The sequence below is a fragment of the Lithobates pipiens genome, unplaced genomic scaffold (assembly GCF_037356315.1).
Source record: "Lithobates pipiens isolate NorthernLeopardFrog02 unplaced genomic scaffold, aLitPip1_a1.2 Scaffold_37, whole genome shotgun sequence".
NCBI classification, from domain to species: Eukaryota; Metazoa; Chordata; class Amphibia; order Anura; family Ranidae; genus Lithobates; species Lithobates pipiens.
The window spans coordinates 16290528-16312933 of NW_027507825.1; the positions used below are offsets into that span (position 1 = coordinate 16290528).

At 45.9% G+C, this 22406-nt stretch overlaps 1 protein-coding gene across 7 annotated transcripts in view; it reads left to right on the forward strand.

Annotated features, from left to right (window-relative positions):
* Positions 1 to 22406, forward strand: part of TTC7B (tetratricopeptide repeat domain 7B) — a 225331-nt gene that overhangs the window by 196600 nt on the left and 6325 nt on the right. For all 7 annotated transcript variants that reach the window (XR_013269953.1, XM_077466764.1, XM_077466766.1 and 4 more), the window contains one exon: positions 13861 to 14063. Coding sequence is in view for 6 of the 7 variants with exons in the window: in XM_077466764.1 (XP_077322890.1) it covers positions 13861 to 14063 (203 nt within the window). In the remaining variant the exon portion in view is untranslated. The remainder of the gene's footprint in view (positions 1 to 13860; positions 14064 to 22406) is intronic.

Consider the following 22406-nt stretch of genomic DNA (forward strand, 5'->3'; position numbering starts at 1 on the left):
GAGGTTTATAGACTAGGTGCTCTTTTAGGTCTGACTGCTTAGCCACTTCAATACCGGGCACTTAGACACCTTCCTGCCCAAGACAATTTTCAGCTTTCAGTGCTGTCACAAATTGAATGACAATTGCGCGGTCATCCACACTGTACCCAAACAAATTTTAGAGCATTTTGTTCCCACAAATAGAGCTTTCTTTTGGTGGTATTTGATCACCTCTGCAATTTTTATTTCTTGCGCAATAAATGAAAAGACCAAAAGTGTTGAAAAAAAAAGTTTTTTTTTTATTGTTTCTGTTAAAATTTTTTGTAAATAAGTACGTTTTCTTCTTCAATGACGGGCACCGATATGGCTGCACTGATGGACACTGATAAGGCACTGATCAGGTGGCACTGATTGGTGGCACTCATGGGCGGCACTGGTGGGCACTCATGGGCGGCACTGGTGGGCACTCATGGGCGGCACTGGTGGGCACTCATGGGTGGCACTGGTGGGCACTCATGGGTGGCACTGGTGGGCACTCATGGGCGGCACTGGTGGGCACTCATGGGCAGCACTGGTGGGCACTTATGAGTGTCACGGATAGGAGGGCACAGATGGGCATTCATAGGTGGCACTGATGACACTGATGGGTAGCATTGCTGGGCATCACTAATTGTAGTGCCATAGAGGTGCCAGTCAGTACCCATTTGTGGGCATTGATTGGCATATGTTAGCATTGATTTTCACATGTGGATGGCCATGGGGGATGTACCTGGCCATCCACATGTTAGGAGCTTCCCTGGTGTTCCTGCTGGCTTCTATTGTGGTCCAGTGTGGGCATCCAAGGGGGAGCTGTACTAATAAACAAATCAGCGCAGGACCCCCCCCCCCGCGCGCGCCGATCGGCTCTCCTCTACTCGCGTCTGTCAGACGCGAGAAAGGAAAAGTTCCATCACCGGCTCTTCCTATTTACATTGTGATCAGCAGTGATTGGACACAGCTGATCACATGGTAAAGAGGCTCTTTCCCAAGATTGGGGTAGCGGTTTGTCAGACTGACACACCACACCACGCGCAACGGCTGTTATCATGCAGGACGTCTCATGACACCCAGTCAGGATAACTGAACCACCGCCCGACCATCATTCTGCTATAGGCCGGGCAGGAATTGGTTAAAGGAGAAGTACAGCCAAAGCTCTTTTGGCTATACTTCCTGTGGTTTACAGAGGTGCACTTTGTTCTGCACTCCTCTGACCCAGATGAAGCTGACAACAGGCTGACAGCTAGTTCAGGCTCTGTGGGGATCCTGACAATTATGTCAGGATCCACCCCGATTTCTGACCAGCAGCACACTGCCGAGAGCCTGAGCCAGCCACCCCCTCCCCAGCTCAACGTTCCCGCGAGCGCCGGAGAGGCAGATCAGAGAGTTGAGTGACAGCCGCCATTCTCTGTTTACTAAAGACCAAGACGCAAGCGATCAGGGGTCACATTTGTATGTTTGTTTTTTGTATCCTATAATTCTCTTCCTTTTTTTTTTTTTATATTGATTTTCACAAGTACAGAATTTCACCCATGCAGAGGTACTATACTTCTCCTTTAACACCAGATTTAGAGAAAATGGTTAACAAAGAATAATGTAAGAAATTGAGTGATTGGAATGGTGAGGTATGTATCATTTTAGGGGTCAAAGGTTGGAATGAGGCAAGACGGGTTGGTCCTGAATTTTCGGGCAGGGTGTCCAGAGCTGGCAGGACCTGCTGACGTGTGGCACATCCCTCGAAGGGCAGCTAAAAATTGCTTTGAAGTGGGTGGTTAATTTCTGCTTGTTACTCACTTGTGATTACAGCTTTCATGTTGGCACCTTCCGCAGTCAAAACTACGAGCTATTCATAGCGCCCCCCACTATCCGCGTTCTGCCACTTCCAGCACAGCGTGTAACCCCTTCAGGAGTAATTCAGGATTGGACTGGGAGGTGAAGGTAACAGACATACTTGTCTGTATTATTCTCTATGACATTGGTAACCCATCTATAAGCACAGGACTCGTCCGTTCTTAACCAAACTTTGTTGCTACTGCAGAGCACTTGGCTTTGCTGTCTGGCAGGACTTCCTGGATCACAAGACAGCACAGAATTGCAGATCCCCGTAATGTAAAACCCTTATGTATTTATCCATTCGGTCTTCCTGTATCTGCAATGTGGACAAAGATAAAAACACAGTGGTTCAAAATTTTTGGGGGGGTGCAAACAAACTGAAAACTACTGAACCCCCCCCCCCCCCCCATCGTTTGCAGCCACTGTGCCTATCAAATGCAGCCAGGCACGCCCCCCAGCTCGGCTGTCACTTCACTATTGAATTTGACGCCCCTGGGTTAGAACCTCTGAAAGCTGTTTGGCGTGACAGATGCTCCATGTTGAGCAAAGGATGGATCACATGAAGCTGCACATCAATGCAAACCCACTGGTATTGGAATGAATGGCAGGCCACACCCCCAGCGTGTTTCGCTCCACCCCTCAGAGCTTAATTATGGGGATCCCCATGATTAAAGCATTTGTCACCCCAAAACTTCATATTCCTGATATGTGCCTGCTGTAAAATGTACTGCTTGAGAAAATATCCTGTTCACTTTGTACTGCTTCCTTTATGTGAAATCCCTGGTGTTCCTACTAGTCCCTCTGCTTTGCTATGAAAAACTGACCACACTAACCAGGAGCACACACCATGATCAGTTCTCTAGCTATGCTGGGAACTCGGTGTACTCTCCGCAAATGATCAGACCTTTCCTTAAACACACCCCTGCTGTACAGTCATTAACTGGGAAGCTCAGTGGACTGCTGTTTCTCCTCCCTGCAACTACACAAACATGATTTTGCCTTTCATTTCTATTTTAAACCACTTCAACCATGGAAAGGATTTAACCCCTTAATGACCAGGCCATTTTATGCGATACAGCACTGCGTTACTTTAACTGACAATTGCACGGTCTTGCAATGCTGTATCCAAATTAGAGGACCTTTTTTTCCCACAAATAGAGCTTTCTTTTGGGTGGTATTTTATCACCTCCAAAAAAAAAAACAATTTTGAAAAAAAAAAAACCTATTTTTTACTTTCTGCTATAATACATATCCAAAAAAAAAAAATTAAAAAAAAAAAAATTCTACCTCAGTTTATTCCAATATGTATTCTGCTACATATTTTTGGGTAAAAATCCCAATAAGCGTATATTGATTGGTTTGCACAAATGTTATAGCGTCTACAAACTATGAGATAGATTTATGGACTTTTAATTTTTGATTTTTTTTTTTTACTAGTAATGGCGGCAATCAGTGATTTTTAGCAGGACTGCGACATTGTGATGGACAAATCTGACCCTAGGTGACACTTTTTGGGGACCAGTGACACCAATTAGAGTGATTAGTGCTAAAAAATAAAATAAAAAAAAATTATGCACCGATAACTGAATAAATGACACTGGCAGGGAAGGGGTTAACAGGGTGAGGAAAAGGTTAAATGTGTTCCCTCAGTGTGTTTTCTTACTGTGTGGGGGAAGTGCCAACAGGAACACCACAGAGATCCCTGGTACTAATCACTAGGAACAGCAGATCTCCATGTTCGCTGTCAGAACAGGGATCCCCGTCCTGCCTCTCTGTACCCTGTTAGCGGGTGGCCAGTGGTCACCGGGTCTGCTGGGCATGCACATCAGCTCCTCCTTCGTGCAGGTACGTCGTTTCACGCAATAGAGCCGCCCTGCCTCCGTATATATGCGAGGGGCGGTCTTTAAGTGGTTAAACGGAACGGGTTGTTTTACAAGGTGATCGTTTACAATCACTTTAGCCCCCTTGGCACTGGCTTCCATGCAGGGTTTATGGCCACGTGACCAAACGTGATTAGCTGTCAATGGCGGCCACATGATCAGAAACAGTGATTGGGAACTTTCCGTGAGCCGCCGGTCACTGTACCGGGAGCACACAAGGCACTATTGCGCGTAAATATGTGGCCACTGAACTGAGGCCTGGCCGCCAAGAGGCTGCATGTTTGCCAGCGCTCGGTGCCAAGAGGTTAAAGTGGTTGTTAAGGCAGTGCACACCGCCCCTCTGCTAGGATTATATGATTGATTGATAGATATATAGATATATATATATATATCTATCAATCAATCAATTACACTATATGGCATTTTCTAAAATTCTTCTTTATAAATACCGTTTTTCTTCTCCCCGATCAGCGGTGATGTGACCACCCGGCACTGTCTTTCTCCCCTGTATGTATTACAGAAAAAGGGACTGAGCTCTCCCTCTGAAGTCTGCCGGGTGGTCACATGACCTCCCTCTGTAATACAAACATCGGAGGAAGGCAGCACCAGGAGGTCATGTGACCAATGGTTGGGGATGAGAAAAAATGGTATTTATAAGAAGAACAATCCTAGCAGAGGGGCTGGCAGTGATTGGGAGCAGTGAATGTGCGAGCTGCTCGGAACGATGATAGAAGGGGAGGGGCGGCTCACACACAGAGCTGACAGGCAGGGAGGGGGGGGGAGTGGGAGGACACAGGAGCAGAGAGGAGAGCTGCAGATAGTAGGCTGTGGATTTCAGGGCTCAGCAGCCATGAGGCACCTCGGTCAGTTTACATGGTGGGAGGGCAGAAACTTGGAGGATCAGCCAGGTATTCAAGGTGTTACAGTGGGCCAAATCACACAGCACAAGTACTGTGCTATAAAACATGCTTTAACAACTTGAGCCCAGAAGGATTTGCCCCCTTCCTGACCAGAGCACTTTTTGAGATTCGGCACTCCGTCACTGACAACTGACAATTGCGCGGTCGTGCAACGTTGCACCCAAAGTTGACGTCCTTTTTTTCCCACAAATAGAGCTTTTTTTGGTGGTATTTGATCACCCCTGCGGTTTTTATTTTTTGCGCTATAAACAAAAAAAGTGCGACAATTTTGAAAAAAAAAAGCTAGATTTTTTACTTTTTGCTATAATAGATATTCCCCAAAAAAAAAATATATATATATATATATATATAAAATTCTTCCTCAGTTTAGGCCGATACGTATTCTTCTACATATTTAAAAAAAAAAAAAAAGAAAAAATCGGAAGTGTATATTGATTGGTTTGCGCAAAAGTTATATCGTCTACAAAATAGGGGATAGATTTATGACATTTGTGTTATTAATTTGATTTTCATTAGTAATGGCGGTGACCTGCAATTTCTATTGTGACTGCAACATTATGGTGGACGCATCGGACACTTTTGACACTATTTTGGGACCATTGTCATTTATACAGCGATCAGTGCTATAAAAATGCACTGATTACACTGGCAGGAAAGGGGTTAAACACTAGGGGGCGATCAAGGGGTTATGTGTGTCTTAAGGAGTGATTCTAACTTTGGAGTGGGGGGGGGGTGGGCTTCCACTGACATGACAGAGATCACTGCTCCCGATGACAGGGAACAGTAGATCCCTGTCATGTCGTTATGCAGAATGGGCAAATGCCTTGTTTGCATCTCCCCGTTCTTCCGCTCCGTGACACAATCGCGGGCCCCCGGCGGACATAGAGTCCGCAGGACCCACAGTCACGGAGCATACGGGGGGCACGCGCCCACAATGCCGCGTCTTAAAGGGGATGTACCTGTACGCCCATTTGTCCAGCCGTGCCATTCTGCTGGCGTATATCATCGTGCACTGGTTGGCTAGTGGTTAAGGAAACGGGATCAATTTTTTTTTTTTTTTTTGGTTTTACAAAACGCTGTGAGCTCTGAGGGGCGGAGTAGCCTGGCTGGAGCCCAAGCTGAGACTGCCATTTATTCCAAAACCAGCGGGTTTGCATTGATGTGTGGCTTTATGGGATCTGTCCTTTGCTCAACAGTTGTTTGGACCCGAGACGAGCGCCTTCCCCGCCTGCACTCACAGTGGTGGACACAGGGTTGCTTATCCTTGTAGCCTGCCCACAGTAGGTATTCCTTCCTGCCTCACTCTTCCCGCAGACTACACCGCCATTAAGCATTGCAGGTGCAGAACACAGCGAAGGGGCATCAACGCAATGATGTGCATTAACTGTATTTAAAATGCACATATAACGATCGTTCTCATAAATACATAACTGGATTAAATAAAGGTTATCTGATTGTTTAGCTCAGCGGTGAAGCTGGCTGTCTCTCCCCCCCCCCCCCCGCAGGTGATGGGAGCGCTGGCACCTTGATTGCAGCCGGCGTGGTGTAGATAACAAGTTAAGATCAGTCACTCTGAATGTGAACAGATCCCCTTTCTTCCTACTTACCGGGACTTAGCCAGAATGTATTATTCATATAACCTCGGGGTTACCAGATAAACCGCGCACATCGGAACAAGCTCCAAACGCTGGCAGCGATGTTTTCCAAGATTAGCAGATTAATCGGCAAATACCGTTCCCTGATTTGCATGCCGTGATTGTCACATTCGGGCACATGGCACTCAGGCAGCCATGGCAGGAACAGCTCAATGGTTTTAAGGCCATAAGTCTTATAATGGGTAACAAAACCTGCATATGTGCAACGTATGAAGACTGCAGGTGCCACCATATAGGAAAGAAATGGATGGGACTGCAGAGAAAATCTTTCAAAGAATTTATTTCCATGTTGCATTACAAGATAAAATGATCACAATATAAACAGATCTCTGATCGATTTTACTTAAAACTGCTCCATGATCCGCTGCAGTGGCGCAAACAAACTGGGAAAAATAAAACATCAATTTCAGCCATCTAGCGCAGCTACTGTGCCCATTAATTGCCGCTACTGTGCCCCATCAAATGCTGCCAGTGTGCATTGCCCAGGAGTCAGGACTTGCCTGTCTCACAGCGGGTCATGGTGGCATCGTCCACGTCCATGCTCCTCGATATCTCCAATCCTCTCTATCAGGCGTCCATTCACAGTGCCTGTTTCAGCCAATCAGGTGACAGGTAACCAGACCTGAGTGCCTGATTGGCTGACAGGCGGGTCAGTGTTAGAAAAGCGATTTATTTGCTTTCCTAACCCAACACTGAGCAAACAGCGAACACACAGCATTGCATCCGCTGTTTAAAATTTTGGAAGCGTATTAGAGCCTGCGGCTCTAATCAGGACGCATATTAGAGCCCACGGCTCTAATCAGGCGCTTCCAAAAAAATGCCACTGTAATTCAGGTGCCAGCGCCCAACAAGGGGCCGGACAATGGAATAGGCGGCGGCAGCAGCAGCAACCATAGATTCATGCAAAACATGAATCTATCTATAGTGGGGGGGTGGCACTCCTGTGCCCTTTATGGATACACCACCACTGATCGGCTGTTTCTAAAGTGGTTCTAAAGCTAAAAAGTTTTTTGTTTTTTTTGTTTTTTACCTTTTAATGTGTTCCCTGCTAAATATTTTACAACCTCCAGTAATACTTCCTCAATCCATGCAGCACTGTGCATGGCTGCATCTCTCCTCTCACCTCTCCCTCTACTAACAGGGGACTGAGGCAGCAGTGGGGTTGCCATTGGTTCCTGTTGCTGTCAATCATATGCTATGAGGCGGGGCGGGGGGTATGGCTGAGATGCGCTGTGTGTGTGTGTGTGTGTGTGTGTGTGTGTGTGTGTGTGTGTGTCTATGGACACACAAAGCCTGGCTCGGGATCGAGCCCACACATCTGCCGCCATAGCAATTTTTTTTGCTATGGGGGCAGATGGAGAAGAGGTGGGGGAGACGGGGCTGGCAGGGGACCCCAGAAGATTGCGCAGAGCAGGTAAGTACAACATAGTTGTTTTAATTTAAAAAATATATATTTAAATGTTTTAAAACACATCGGTGAGATCACAGGCTTCAAGCAATCTTCTATAGATTATTCACTTGTCTAATGGGCACTTTTACTCCCTTTTTGCCCAGGCCAAATTTCAGCGCTGTCGCTCTTTGAATGACAATTGCGCTGTCATACAACACTGTACCCATTTGACATTTTTGAGCTTTTTTTTTCACAGAAATTGAGCTTTCTTTTGGTGGTATTTAATTACCACTGGGGTTTTTACTTTTTGCTAAACAAATGAAAAAAGACTGAGAATTTCACTGGTGGGCACTGATTGGCAGCACTGGTAATCAGTGCCCTGGTTATCGGTGCACATGTCCCTAACACAAACCAATTATCGTCTCTCTCCTAATGAGGAGGGAAAAGCCGATTGGCTTGTGTTTACATCCTGTGATCATCTGTCAATGACTGACAGCTAATCATGTGGTAAAGGGCCTCTGTGATTGGCCCTTTACCCTGATCTGTGACCAAAGGACTCGGCAACCACAGAGTGCAGCCCGCGGGCAGCGTGATCACAGGAGGACATCCATGTATGCCCTTCTGGCTTTCAGCTATGGCGCGGGCAGCAAGCGGTTAAAAGGATAAGTTTGCCTTTCAGAAAAAAATAATAAATACACCTATTCTTGTAGGGAAAAAAAGTGTGGTGATTTTTTTATTTTATTTTTTTTCTGCAGGAGCCTGCGGGCCATTGCACCCATGATAAGTGGACTACAGGTTCAAGGTCAGGCTCCTGCAGACACATCCTCAAGATTTCTACTCATATATCTACATTGGCTTTCTGTTGGAAAGCTGGAGGAAAGATGTGTGGATTAGGAGGATGCTCACCAGCGCCCTCGCAGTCCACACACAACTACAAACCACAAACTACAAACCTGTCTGCCATGGTGGAAGGCAGGAATTGTAGTTTCTTAGGGTCCTGCACAGCCGCACCAAAATTTGCTGGTGAGAAGAACCCTTGCCCACTTTCATGGGTGAGGAAAAGGGTTGTGGGGGGGGGGGGGGGGGGGGTGCTGGAACAACTTTATAAATATGGGTATAACATGTTCCAAAGGTGAACTTGGCCTTTAAATATTCAACATTTGCGCTCCATTAGAGAAAAGGCGAGGAGCTTAGGTGGTGTGATCCAGGTTCTAGGGGGGCCTGGGCCCACAAGACGGTATGAACCAATATGCTGGCATGTGTAGGCACCGCGCTGTTTTAAGTTGCCCGATGTTGTATAAAGGAAGGTAATGACAGTCGTAGTAAATATCTCCCAGTTGCTCAGACAAACGGCAGCCTTACATTCCGAAGAGAACGTTAAAATAACACCTAAAGTGACTAATGACTGAGCAATGCAGAACAGCGAGCAGATTATTGACCTTCCTAATGCACGGCATGCGAGTGTGACTGTACAGCAGAGCTTCAGGCAAATATAGAAAGTGCTTTTTAGTTCAATTATTTTTTCCCTTCACTTTCTTTCTCTGTGGTCAATAGGACAAATAAAGAGAGCTGATCTCTACAACAGAGACACAGGCAGCAATAAAACTCCGATCTGCAGATGAATCAGTTACTTTGTATCTATCTTATCTATGAACAGGTTTTAGGCCCCTTTCACACCAATGGACAGATCGGACCACACATTGTCCTCTATGGAAGAGCAGATTTCAGCGAACGTGTCCAGTGACACCCACCTGGAATCCGATCCAAAATCCAATCCAATGTTTACATCTGACCGCCTCATAGAGGAGAGCAAGACGTGCCCATGTCCGCTCCGCTATGCAGAGCCTGTAATCTGCCTGTTCAGTGGGGATCAATGGAGAGGTTCCCCCCGCTGAGCAGGCGGATTCTGCTTGGATCTGCCCCATGTGAAAGGGGGCCTTTTAAGTGCTGTGTCAGGTGGTCAGTTTTTTTACATCAACTGCTGTAAATGGCTGCTTTATTTACACTGCAACTCCTGGCTGTGATTTTGACGGCTGGGAATTGCTAGCAAAAGCCAGACAGGGTGTGCACTCTGGATGTTGTGCAGCAAGCACGATATCTTCCAGTGGTTAAAGTGATTGTAAAATCTTGTGCAGTTAGTTTTGCACCAAGCAGCCCAGATCCTCCTCTTCTTGGGTCCCTCTTTACTGCTCCTGGTCCCTCCTCCTATCAAGTGCCTCCAACTTCCTATGGGGACACTGGAGCCGAGTCACAGCTCTGTATGTCCATTCAGACATGGAGCCCTGACCCGTCCCCGCCCTCTCTCTCCCCTGAATGAATGACTGACTTTGATTGACAGCCAATGGTGTAGCTGCTGTGTCTCAGTCAATCAGGAGGATCCTTCTGGACAGCTTAGACATTCGTGGACATCGCTAGAGAGAGAAGGGGCTCAGGTAAGTAATTAGGGGGTGCTGGGGAGGCTGCTGCGCACAAAAGATTTTTTATCCTAATGCATAGAACGCATTAGGATAAAAAACCTTCTGCCTTTACGAAGTGGTTTATAATGCTGGATACAGGGCGAGGCTTAAGATCACGTGACTGCCGTGATTGGCTGTCACGGCGGTCATGTGGTGCGAAAACTCCCAATTGCAGGGAGCTTTCGCTAAAGTGATAGTAACTGTGTGGTGTGCACGCTCTCAGCACAGGGGCATTGGGGGGCAGTTAATGCAAATATGCAGACCCTCAGTGCTAAGAACCAGGCGCAGAGAGGCCGCATGTTTGCATATGGCCGGCGCCAAGGGGTTAAAGTAGAACTGCGGGCTACACCAAACTACTATGGTGTGTGTGTATATATACACACACCATAGTTTTGTAGACCCTATAACTTTCACACATACCAATCGATACACGCTTATTGGTATTTTTGGTTTTCCGAAGACATGTAGCAACGTTAAAGCTGACCAAGCGTATCACGCGTGAGAACCCCTTACAAGAGGACAGACCAGTCCTATACTGCACGAACTAGACTGCGGACTGGGATTACTCAGCCCAACAATCAGTTGACCTATCGTGCTGACCCGTCACCTGGTAAATACTCTCTTAATAACCTGATCAGTACGAAGTTAATTTATGACTGTTGACTATTCATGTTCTTGTTCCCACTACAAGTGAAAAACGAAAAAGGAACGACTGGAGTATTACGTATCAGCATTACCTGCAGCAAATGTTTATCCTGTTTATTTTCATTTTTTTTCATTCTTTTACTGTATATCATGCTGTAATACCCTATCTCCTATAAATAAAGATTGTTTAAAAAAAAAAAAAAAAAAAATTACATAAATTTTAATTTGGGTACAGAATTGCCTAACCGCATAATTGCCATTTAAAGTAGCACAGCGCCAAATAGCAAAAAATGGCCTGGCATTGAAGTGGATAAATAATATAATATATTGTGGATATAATAAATTATAAATAGTGGATATAATAGAAATATCATCCTATTATTTATTTTATTGTAATCGTGGGGGGTCAATCTTTTCCTTAATGGAGGTCATCATTTTTTATTTTTTTACAGCAGTGTAGGTTGGATGGTAAGTGTTGTAGCCTGCACCGTTTGGGGCGGCATGATTTGTTCTAATTTGTGTCTTGCTGTTCATTGGTCGGGTCATTGTGCCGCACTGGCGGTATCAGTAATGGGCATGAAATATGCTCCTTAGTTTGCAGGAGGTGGAGTTGCATGCAGAGAAGGGTTAAACGAGGACAGCATTGTGTGACATCACACCGCCCGAGATGCTTCGGATTGTGTACCCCCCCCCCCCCCCCACGGGCACAGCGATGATCTCTCCATATATAGACACTGTGCCATGCCAGCCGGTGTACAGAACATGTCATCTGTCTGTACATCCCTATTAGTGTGCTGGGCACCTGATACATGGCAGACCTCGTCCTGATCAGTGTGGACGATGCACAGGCCTGGCAATCGCACTGTCCACCAATTCATTCACTGAGATCAGAGCGAGATCAACCCCCCCCCCCCCCGCCTCCCCATCCTTTCACAAGCTGTCTGTATTTTCTTTCTGTATCTCTCTCCCCCTCCCTTCCCTCGCTTTCTCTCTTTCTTCCATCTCTATGCTTTTTCTCCCCCTCCCCCCTCTCTCACTCCTGTGTTTGAACAATGTCATTAATTTGAAGCTGTATTTTGTTGTTCTCTATAATATGTAATAATAGTATACTAAAATACAATGAAACTTTTGTGTACATAAAAGATACGATCTTTAAATTGAAAATACACATACCACTATACTGGCACTTTCCCAGACTTTCACATTGGGGTTTTAACTTGCCAACCAGCCAATAGAAAAAAAAACTTTGACGTTAAAGTGACACTAAAGGTTTTTTTTTTTTTTTTTTTAATTGACAAACATGTCATACTTACCTTCACTGTGCAGTAATTTTGCACAGAGTGGCCCCGAACCCGCTCTTCTGGGGTCCCTCGGCAGCTCTCACAGCTCCTCCCCACATCAGATAACCCCCCTAGGAGAAGCACTCTCCCGGGGGGGGGGGGGGAGTTACTTTGCGGGCGCGCTCCCGAGTCTAGCTTTCGCCACCGTAGACAGCGAATGAAGGACTCAGCCCTGCCCCCTGCGTCATTGGATTTGATTGACAGCAGTGGGAGCCAATGGCTGCGCTGCTATCAATCTATCCAATCAAGAGCCCAAAACCCTGGGCACAGACAGCACATCCCCGTCAGGACAAGTTTAAGGGTTCAGGTAAGTAGAACAGGGGGGCTGGGGGGGCCGGTCACTGACAGGTGTTTTTCCACGAACCTTTACAACCCCTTTAAATATCAGGGCTAGCTGCTGCCATAACCCTGTTTTTTTAGTATTTTACTATGATCCTGTGGTCCAAATTTTCCACAGGATCACTGGGGGGTTTGGGGGCGCATGGACTGGAGGGTCGTTACCAGGTTTACCTATCAGATCGGTAAAGCCCGGTGCAGCCATTCACTGGGCATAGAGAAAAGCGAGGCCAAGATGGCCACCATTTGTCTCTATGCCTTTAGACCAGTGGTCATCAACCCTGTCCTCAGGGCCCACTAACAGGCCAGGTTTGCAAGATAACTGAAATACATCACAGGTGATATCATTTGCTTCTCAGTGATTGCAGTATTCTAGTCTGCATCTCCCCAAGGTAATACTTAAAACCTGGCCTGTTAGTGGGCCCTGAGGACAGGGTTGATGACCACTGCTTTAGAGGACCAGAGCAACATGTGACATCCCTTCTGGTTCCCAGGCCATAGTATTTTTATTTATTTATTTTTTTACCAAAAGATACAAACTTTTTTATTTATTTTGCTTTTAAAAAGGTAAATTTAGAGGTTTTTTTTTTTTTTTTTTAGAGGACCTGTCATCCTTACTTCTATTATAAGGGATGGTTAAAGTCCTTGTAATAGAAATAAAAGTGATTTTTAAAAAAATGGGCCGAGTAAAAAAAAAAGTGAAAAGAAAAATGTAAGGGCCCCCATCCCTCACGAACGCATATGTAAACAGTGTTAAAACTACACATGAGGTATCACTGTGATCATTACAGCAAAAAAATAATAATTCTAGTGCAAGACCTCCTATGTAACGCTAACCGGGCAACCTGGTATGATTTTTTTTTTTTAAAGCGTCACCTATGGAGATTTTTAAGTACCGTAGCTTGTCGCCATTCCACGAGCGTGCACAATTTTAAAGCATGACATGTTGGCTATCTATTTACTTGGCGTAACATCATCTTTTACAATATACAAAAAATTGGGGTAAATATTGTGTGTTGTTTTTGGTATACACAGTGTGCATTAAAACATACACTATATTACCAAAAGTATTGGGACACCTGCCTTTACATGAACTTTAATGGTGTCTTAGTCCGTGGGGTTTAATATTGAGTTGGCCCACCCATTGTAGCTATAACAGCTTCAACTCTTCTGGGAAGGCCGTCCATAAGGTTTAGGAGCGTCTATGGGAATGTTTGACCATTCTGGGCGAGAAGGCCTGGCTCACAGTCTCCACTCTAATTCATCCCAAAGGTGTTCTATGGGGTGGAAGTCAGGACTATGTGCAGGCCAGTCAAGTTCCTCCACCCACAAACTGCTCTAGTGACTGTAGATGGCATTGTAACCTGTAGTTCTCTGTATCTCATTACAGCGGAGGTATACATCGGCATAGGAAAACCATCAGAAGCCACCGCCTGTATCCAGGAAGCTGCCAACCTGTTCCCGATGTCACACAATGTGCTGTACATGAGAGGTCAGGTGTCCGAGCTGCGAGGCAATATTGACGATGCCAAGAGATGGTATGAAGAGGCCCTGTCTATCAGTCCCACCCATGTGAAGAGCATGCAGAGACTGGTGAGTGTGCAAACTTATCTATGATTACGTTCTGTAGATCAATGTTTTCTCCAAGAGCAAATTTGCCCTGGATCAACGTCATGAGTTGCCCTGCTCTGGGTGGGCTGGCCACCAGCACCATAACAACCAGTGTTGTACAGAGCGCAAGTCCATTTAAGTGTATATTTCAGGGATATGCAATTAGTGGACCTCCAGCTGTTGCAAAACTACAAGTCCCATCATGCCCCTGCCTCATGGTGTCAGGCTTGAGTCTTGCTATGCCTCATGGGAGTTGTAGTTCTGCAGGAGCTGGAGGTCCGCTAATTGCATATCCCAGGTATATTTGAACATTTATTTTTTGTGTTGCAAAACTGCTTGCTTACCAATAGGGATCTCTGTACACCTGTCTGGTACTATTTATGTATGAGACTATTTGGGAGTATTTTACTCCAGAATTGATGTCAGCGGCGGTTCCCAGGTTTGTGGAGTAGCAAGCGAGTTTATGAGCGCAAATTGTGGACATTCATTTTCTTTACACCAGACAGTGGTGATTCCTACCTGTTTCCTTTATATTTTGAATGTGTGACCATTGATTATTTTTTTTTGGTTTGATGCAATTAATTTCAGTTGCATATTGTTAGCACTATATCTCGCTATTTAATCTGGGGGGGGGGTTATATTTTAATCTTCATTTTTTATTTTGGACTGGTCAATTTAGGTATTTTGCACTGGTATGTCTGTCCTTTAATTAGGGACCCATTGTTTGAGCACTGTATTTTAGCACTTCCCTTATATATGGTGGGATATTGATTTTTAGCGCACCAATATTTTATACTACAAATTTCGGTGACTGAGCACTGTTAATTGGTTGCAGCTTTTATTGAGGTGCGTCTCACTAGTTATCCATATTTGCGCTTTAGTACTTGTATTTTTATTTTTATCATAACAACCAGTGACGCTCTAGGGCAGGGATCTGCAATTAGCGGACCTCCAGCTGTTACAGAACTACAAATCCCATAAGGCATAGCAAGACTCTGATAGCCACAAGCATGACACCTAAAGGCTGAGGCATGGGACTTGTAGTTTTGCAACAGCTGGAGGTCCGCTAATTGCAGATCCCTGCTCTAGGGAAAGGCATATGGCATCATTCATTGCTATGGTGGTAGCGGTCTAGCCATGGCAACACATGATGTAGATTCAGGGCAGACAGCATGCAGGGCCACCCCCAGACTTCCGGAGAGGACAGAAGAGCCCCTTCTCCAGACATCTACCCCGGTCCTGCAGCTAAAAGGTCGGGCTCTTATGTGATGGAGGGGCCTCTGATATCTCAAGGTATGAAGACTCTGATGTGTTATTAGGACTCTGCCATTGGGATATTATAATGTAATGGGGGGCTTCTGATGCGATGGGAGGACCTATGATGCAATGGGGTGCCAATGATGGTATTGGGGGGGGGGGGGGCGGGCTCTCCAGATCTTGCATATATTTGATAATTCTGGAGAGATTTCCTGCGGATTTCTGTTTTCCTTCTATGATGGTTGTAGTACGCAGCGACTCTCTGACGTTCTCTGTGAACACGGGGAGTGGCTGAAACTCTTCTGATGGTGTGAAAGGTTTATCGTCAGACATGCAGGAAGTATTTATCAAATTTAGGGGATCTGTAGTGCGTTTAATCAAGTCGTCATTCAACATTACCAAAAGCATTTTTCAATTTGACTTTCAAATACTTGCTGTATGTTCACTTTCAAGATCTGAACCTAGCGGGATTCCCCCTTAGGTGACCAAGTTGGTAGGCCTATTTGCATTGTCCCCTGTCGCATACAGGAAAATGTTTGTAGTATACATTCTAATAGTAATAGTGCATAACCCAAGCTTGCAAATAAAATACGGTAATCCCTTTACAACCGCTCAATACATATGTGCAGAGGCAAAAGGGGTGGGCTTTAATGCCGACACACTGCACATACATGTCCCTGAGCGGCCATTACTTGAGTGCCGAAAGTGCTCACTGTGCACCCTCAGCATCAAGACCACTCTTGGCCCAGGTGGTAGCCTGACATCACGTGACCACTGTGACAGCAGTCAGTCACATGATCATCCTTCCCGTCCCCAAGCATATCAAACTATTTAAAGGGACACTGTGTTGGGTGAGAAGTGGTTAATGGTCAACGCCACCAAAAACGAGCTTCGGTTTTAACCACTTCAGCTCCAGAAGGTTTTACCCCCTTCATGACCAGAGCATTTTTTGTTATTCAGCACTGCACTACTTTAACTGGCAATTGCACGGTCATGGAACCTGCATTGCGGCCGCCAATCTGACGTTTTTGACACTTTTTTGGGGGACCAGTGACACTAATACAGTGATCACTGCTAAAAATATGCAGTCACTGTACGAATGGCACTGGCTGGGAAGGGGGTTAAACATCTAGGACAGTCAAAGGTTTAAATGCGTGCTCAACCAGTGTTTTTGTGTACTTTGTGAGGTGCTTTTACGATTTTATGCCTTGCTTCGCAGGGACACGAAATCCATCAAATCCCTGCTGTCAAAACGGAGCTCTGCCTTGTTTACATAGGCAGAGCTCTGTCCAGCGTCTCTATATGACGATCGGTGGGAACCAGCGGACATCCATAGGCCCGGCAACCTCTGATCAGCTTCTACTGTGGCTAATCACAGCACCCCCTAGGCAGAAGTGCAGAATCACATATGTATCCATCACTTAGAGAGATCTATATATATATATAGATAGATAGATAGATAGATAGATATAGTCAATTTGTAAACAAATGGCTGACCGGAATCTACACCAACATTCTGAAACGAACCTATCTAGCCCTGAAAAAAATAAATAAAAATCAGTAAACATACCTTTCCTGCAGGCGACTCAACCCAATCTCCAGTGGCGGAAGCTTCAATCCCACGCTGAGCTGTCAGCCGCGGCTTCGCTGTGTGAGCGGGTGCAGAGGACACGTCTGTCAACGGAATCACCTATAGTAACTATGTGTGACGTCACTTCCCATTCCATTCACAGCCATTGTCGGTCGTGTCCTCTGCAGAGCTTCCACCGCTGGAGATCGAATCGCCTGTAGAAAAAGGTATGTATTTTGATTTTTACTTTTCAGGGCTAGAGAGGTTAGTGTTAGAATGCTAATGTTAATGACAGAAGAGACCCTATTGGTCTCTTCTGCCTGTCAGCTGAGCAGCACATGCGCAGCTTAGCGAACATTTATGGCCCAGATCTGTGCTGCAGGCGATGTGACTCCTGTGACACGATTACGGCCTGGCCTATCAAATGGCCGAAGGAAGACCAGGCTAAGATGGAAGCACCGGGGCCTAGCAGATCGATCCCTCTGCAGCCCCGGAGGACACCATATGCCAGGTAATTCTACCATAATGTACGAGTATGCTCTGCATACCAACACATTATGGGCACAAAAAAAAAAAAAATTATTTTATAGCAAAGTTTACTTCCACTTCAAGGGGATACAGATCTGGCTGTAGTCTTTCCTTGATGTCAGTTCTGAAAGGTGACTGATAGGGAGAAACACAGCCTGATTCTGTTTTTTTGTTCCCATACAGCCAAAATGATTGGCTGTAACCTGCTGACAAACTGGTGCTGTGTACAATCACAGGACATATTAGTCAGGGGCACGCACATGCCTGACCCTAAACCAGGGGGTTCACTGCGTTGTATGCAGGGCTGGACTTACCATTGGGCTTGACTGGGCTCAAGCCCATGGGCCCCGCCGAGATGCATGGCTGAGTGTATTCGGCTCGGCTCCGCTCACAGTCATGCCCAGTCCCGCCCTATGATGGACATAACACAGGGACTGGGCGTGACTGTGAGCCGAGCCGAGTACACGCGGCTACTCTCAGCTCCGCTCGGGACTGCCAGAGGACCCGAGAGCCGCCAAGAGGACACGAGAGCCACTGAGAGGACCCAAGAGCTGCCGAGAGGACCCGAGAGCCACCGAGATACACCGAGAGGACCCGAGAGCCACCGAGATACACCGAGAGGACCCGAGAGCCGACGAGATACACCGAGAGGACCCGAGAGCCGCCGAGATACACCGGACTCTGTATCTCTGCGGCGCCATTTTTAAACTTTAAGACTGCAATGACAAGGCTGCAAATGACAAGGCTGCAATGACACTGGACAAGGCTGCAGATGGACACTGATAAGCCTGCATTGATGGGCATTTAAATGTAATTTTTTTTCCTTAAACTTCATTCCTAAAAGTTTTTTTCCTTAAAATTCCCTCCTTGGGGTGAGTGTTATACACCGGCGCGTGTCATATGCTGATAAATGCGGTAATGTATAGAAGGCAGGGCCCGAAAGTGACTCAAGCCCAGGGGCCCCCACCACCCTAAGTCCTGCCCTGGTTGTATGGGTTCATCGTGGTACCTGGGGGAGCCGCCTGCCAGCAGTACATGTACTCCTGGCAGTCGGCAAGCGTGTACCAATGCTTTGTGTCAGACTCCACTGTGGATTATGTGCCTCAGCTACAGAGCCACAATGAAAGTGCCACCGCTTTACTATAAGGACAGATGCCCATGGTTCTGATTTTCTGTCTTGTGCACATGATTACTGATCTATTCCCATGTAATATCTTCTGGCCCTTCAGCAGGGTGTGCAGGTGAATAAGGCAGAGGCCTCCTCTCCAGGGTCACCCTTTATATAAAGCATTGCAGCCCCTCCTGTCTTGTCATTGTAGCTCTCTGGCTCCTTTTGTGAAGCTCCAGCATGGAAAGCAATGCAGGCCGGGGATTTGGAGCGCACTAAAAAGCTTTAGACAAAGGCGCATAGCTGCAGGCTACATTACTCCATCTCCGGCAACTGACCTAAAATCCCTCATTGAACCAACCGGACGAGGAGCTTCTGGCTGCACCATCGTGAGGGGGGGGGGGGGGGGTCTTTACCATATCATCATATGGAATGGAATAGTCTTGGGAGTCAGAATTAGAGGCGTTTTTAAAAACATACTACTTAACATGGCATGCCTGTGAAATGGCGAAACACTACGACACTCACAATGTATATAAGAAATGTTTTAAAAACCTTTAGTCATTCGTTTAGTGTTACCGGTAAATTATGACCCTAGAATTATTACTCTCACTCCGGTGTGCATGGCGATTCCTGAATCATACAGATTCAATCATTTTTGTATAGGTGCATACGCAAAATGCATGCTTGTGCAAATGGGGGCTTTGGCATTTTTTTTTTTTTTGGGAGGGTTCGTTTATTTTTTAAATTTTTTTTTATTTTTTACTTTTTTTTCAATTTGACTTTATTGCTATCAAAGGGGGGCTGATAAGCCCTCTGTGTAATAGCATGGTGAAGGTCACAGGCTATCTTTAAAGGAGACATCATAGTCTATTAAAGTCATAATGTCACCTCTGCTCTCTTTTCAAATGAATTAACCTCTTTATGACTACCTAACATATGCAACAGCAAACGGGGGTTTTTACAGTCAGAGCAGTCATGGTATAGAAACTGCTATTATATGATGACAACATTGTACAGGATCATTTCCCTGTCTCAAAGGGGAGATGTCAAAGGGCTGTTTAGACCCCTGATATCTCACCAAAGCCCCCCAACAGGGCTGATAAATAATAATTAAAGGTTAAATTGTAAAAATAATAAATAAAAACAAAAACTGACACCATCCACTCCCCCCTCCCTCTAATAAAGTATTGGTAATTGAAAAAAAATATCAGTACTACTTACAAAAGTAGTATCAGTGCAACCCTATCAGCCACAGTATTGTACTGTAGCAGCTGACTTTTGATAAAAGGCCCCATACACACTATCAGATTTTCTGCTGATTTTTTTTTTCCCTTCAGATTTACCAAAACCATATAATAGGAGGTCAAATCTTAGGAGAATGTGTATGCAATCAGGCAGGCCCTTGCACTACATGGTTTTGTCCAAGGATCCAGCAGTGTCCTCACCTGGGCTGTTTTTTCCCTGTTCTTCAGGTCCCTGTCGCCACCATGTTATCTGTGGGAATTTGGCTGTGACTCAAATGACTTCACAGCCAGCTCCCCACTGCACGTGCACAAGCTGCACTGCACCCTGTAAATGGTCCCGCAGCCTCCTGGGACTTGTGATGTGTCTCAAGAGGCTGCAGGCGGAGGGGGGTTTGGCCTAGCCGATTCAAGCAGAAGTGGGAAAATCAGGTACCCACTCTCAAAAAAAAAAAATAGTTGAAGAGGAGGCAGAAAATCAGAACTTCCCTTCAGGGGTGAAGTTGTGCTTTAACATCCATACACCAGTGGCAGCTGGTGCTCACATATTTTTTTTTTGGGGGGGGGGGGGGGGGAGGGCGGCAAACTGGAAAACAGAAAGAAACATAAATTGCCACCACTGTGATCATCAAACACAGCCATTGTACCCATAAATTGCCACCACTGTGCCCATCAAACTCAGCCACTGTGCCCAAACGCAGCCAGTCTGCCAAACTTAGCTTCTGAATCCATAAATTGCCGCCACTGTGCCATCAAACGCAGCCACTGTACCCATAAATTGCCACCACTGTGCCCATCAAACTCAGCCACTGTGCCCATCAAACGCAACCACTGTGCCAAATGCCGCCACTGTACCCATAAATTGCCACCACTGTGCCCCATCAGTTGCCGCCAGTGTCGTTTCTCCTCTCCCCCCCCCACCACCTGTGCCCAACACTTGCCTGTCTTGGGTCAGCGCATTCCTCCACAAGTCCTCAGTGTCTTCTCCCGTCCTCTTCTGCTATGATTGGACGCCCGATAGACATCCAATCACATCGCCTGTCGCTTCATCTGATCAGGTGACAGGTAACCAGACCCGGTGCACCTGATTGGCTGAGAGGCAGGTCAGTGTTAGGGAATTGAATAAATCGCTTCCCTAACACATTACTGCGTAAGCAGCGAACGCACAGCAGTGCCCCCGCTGTTTACCAATTTGGAAGCCTATTAGAGCCGACAGGTCTAATCAGGCACTTCCAAAAACACCCCCTCCACTGTAATTCAGACGCCCGGTGCCCAACAAACGGCCTGACACCTGAATAGGAGGCGGCGACATCACATAGATAAATGCAATGCATGAATCTATCTATTGAAGATTGACGGGTGCAGGAGAGAGGGAGCGCCCTCTATGGACGCACCGCCACTGCCACACACGCGTTGCAGGGTGGCCATTGTTTGTGCTGAGTGCGCTCCGGAAGACCGAGCTGCTGCAGGCAACCCTCAGTTCAGCACAAATCGGTAGCCGATGAGATCAGCTTCCAGTCATGTGACCACTGTGTGGTCACATGTTCGCCGATCCTCCCCGCTCATTCTGAACTATTTAAAGGAACGCTGGAGGGGCAGGAAGGAGGTTAATGATGGATAATGTGTTTTAGAAAAAAAAAATACATACATACATACATATATATATATATATAAAAAAATTTTTTAGGATTCTGTACAATGTTGTCCTATAATAGCAGTTTCTATACCACAACTGCTCTGACTGTAAAGATCCCCTTCCTATATGGATGGTGGTCTTTTCTCCATGCACAGAAGATATTTGCCTCTCTGTTGATTATACTCATGACAGTTATTCCGATGACTATCAATAGATGTCCGATCTCTTGCAATATCGGTCTGACCATTCTGAGTTGGCAGATATCTGTCTGTGCTGGGGGAGATGGTGGGACGTTGATGGTGAGGGAAGGGAAGCTGCCACCGCTGTGGAGTAAATAGATTATTCCTGAAGAATGAGCTTAATAAGCATTTCAGTAAACATGTCTGTGGATGATCCGTTCTCCTTTCATCTTATTATAAGCATCAATTCTAATATTCTGTGATGTCTTATGATGTTGCAGAAGGACTGTGTCCCCCCCCCAGGCCTGGAGGGTACGGACACCCCACTCAGATTAGGACAGTGATAGATCTTTGTGCATTGGACGGGTTATTGGCTTTTGCAAACTGTGCATTGCTATTTTCCCTAATATTAACCAAAAGTTTTTTTTTTTTTTGTTTTTTATCCGTTCAGAATTCATTTCCAGTGTGGCCTTTGTCGTTTCTGCACTTTTTTCATCAAATTAAAACCATTGCATTTCTATCATATGGATTTATAGTGCAGAATAATAGAAAATTGAGTGCATTCTGCATGGACAGACCTTGAATGATTCTCTGTCAGCCTTTTTCAACCAGGGTACCTTCAGGGGTGCCTTGGCAAAATGCCTAAAAATTGCCCAAAAATTTTATACAAGCCAGCGAGTGAATCAAGCCTGCCTTTTAGTTAGAGAAAGCCACGGGTTTTCATTGAGGAGCATTACAACCTTCTAGCGGCTGGCATCCTAACAGTCATTGGTTGATGAGGACGCTGGACGCCTGCAGAGCAT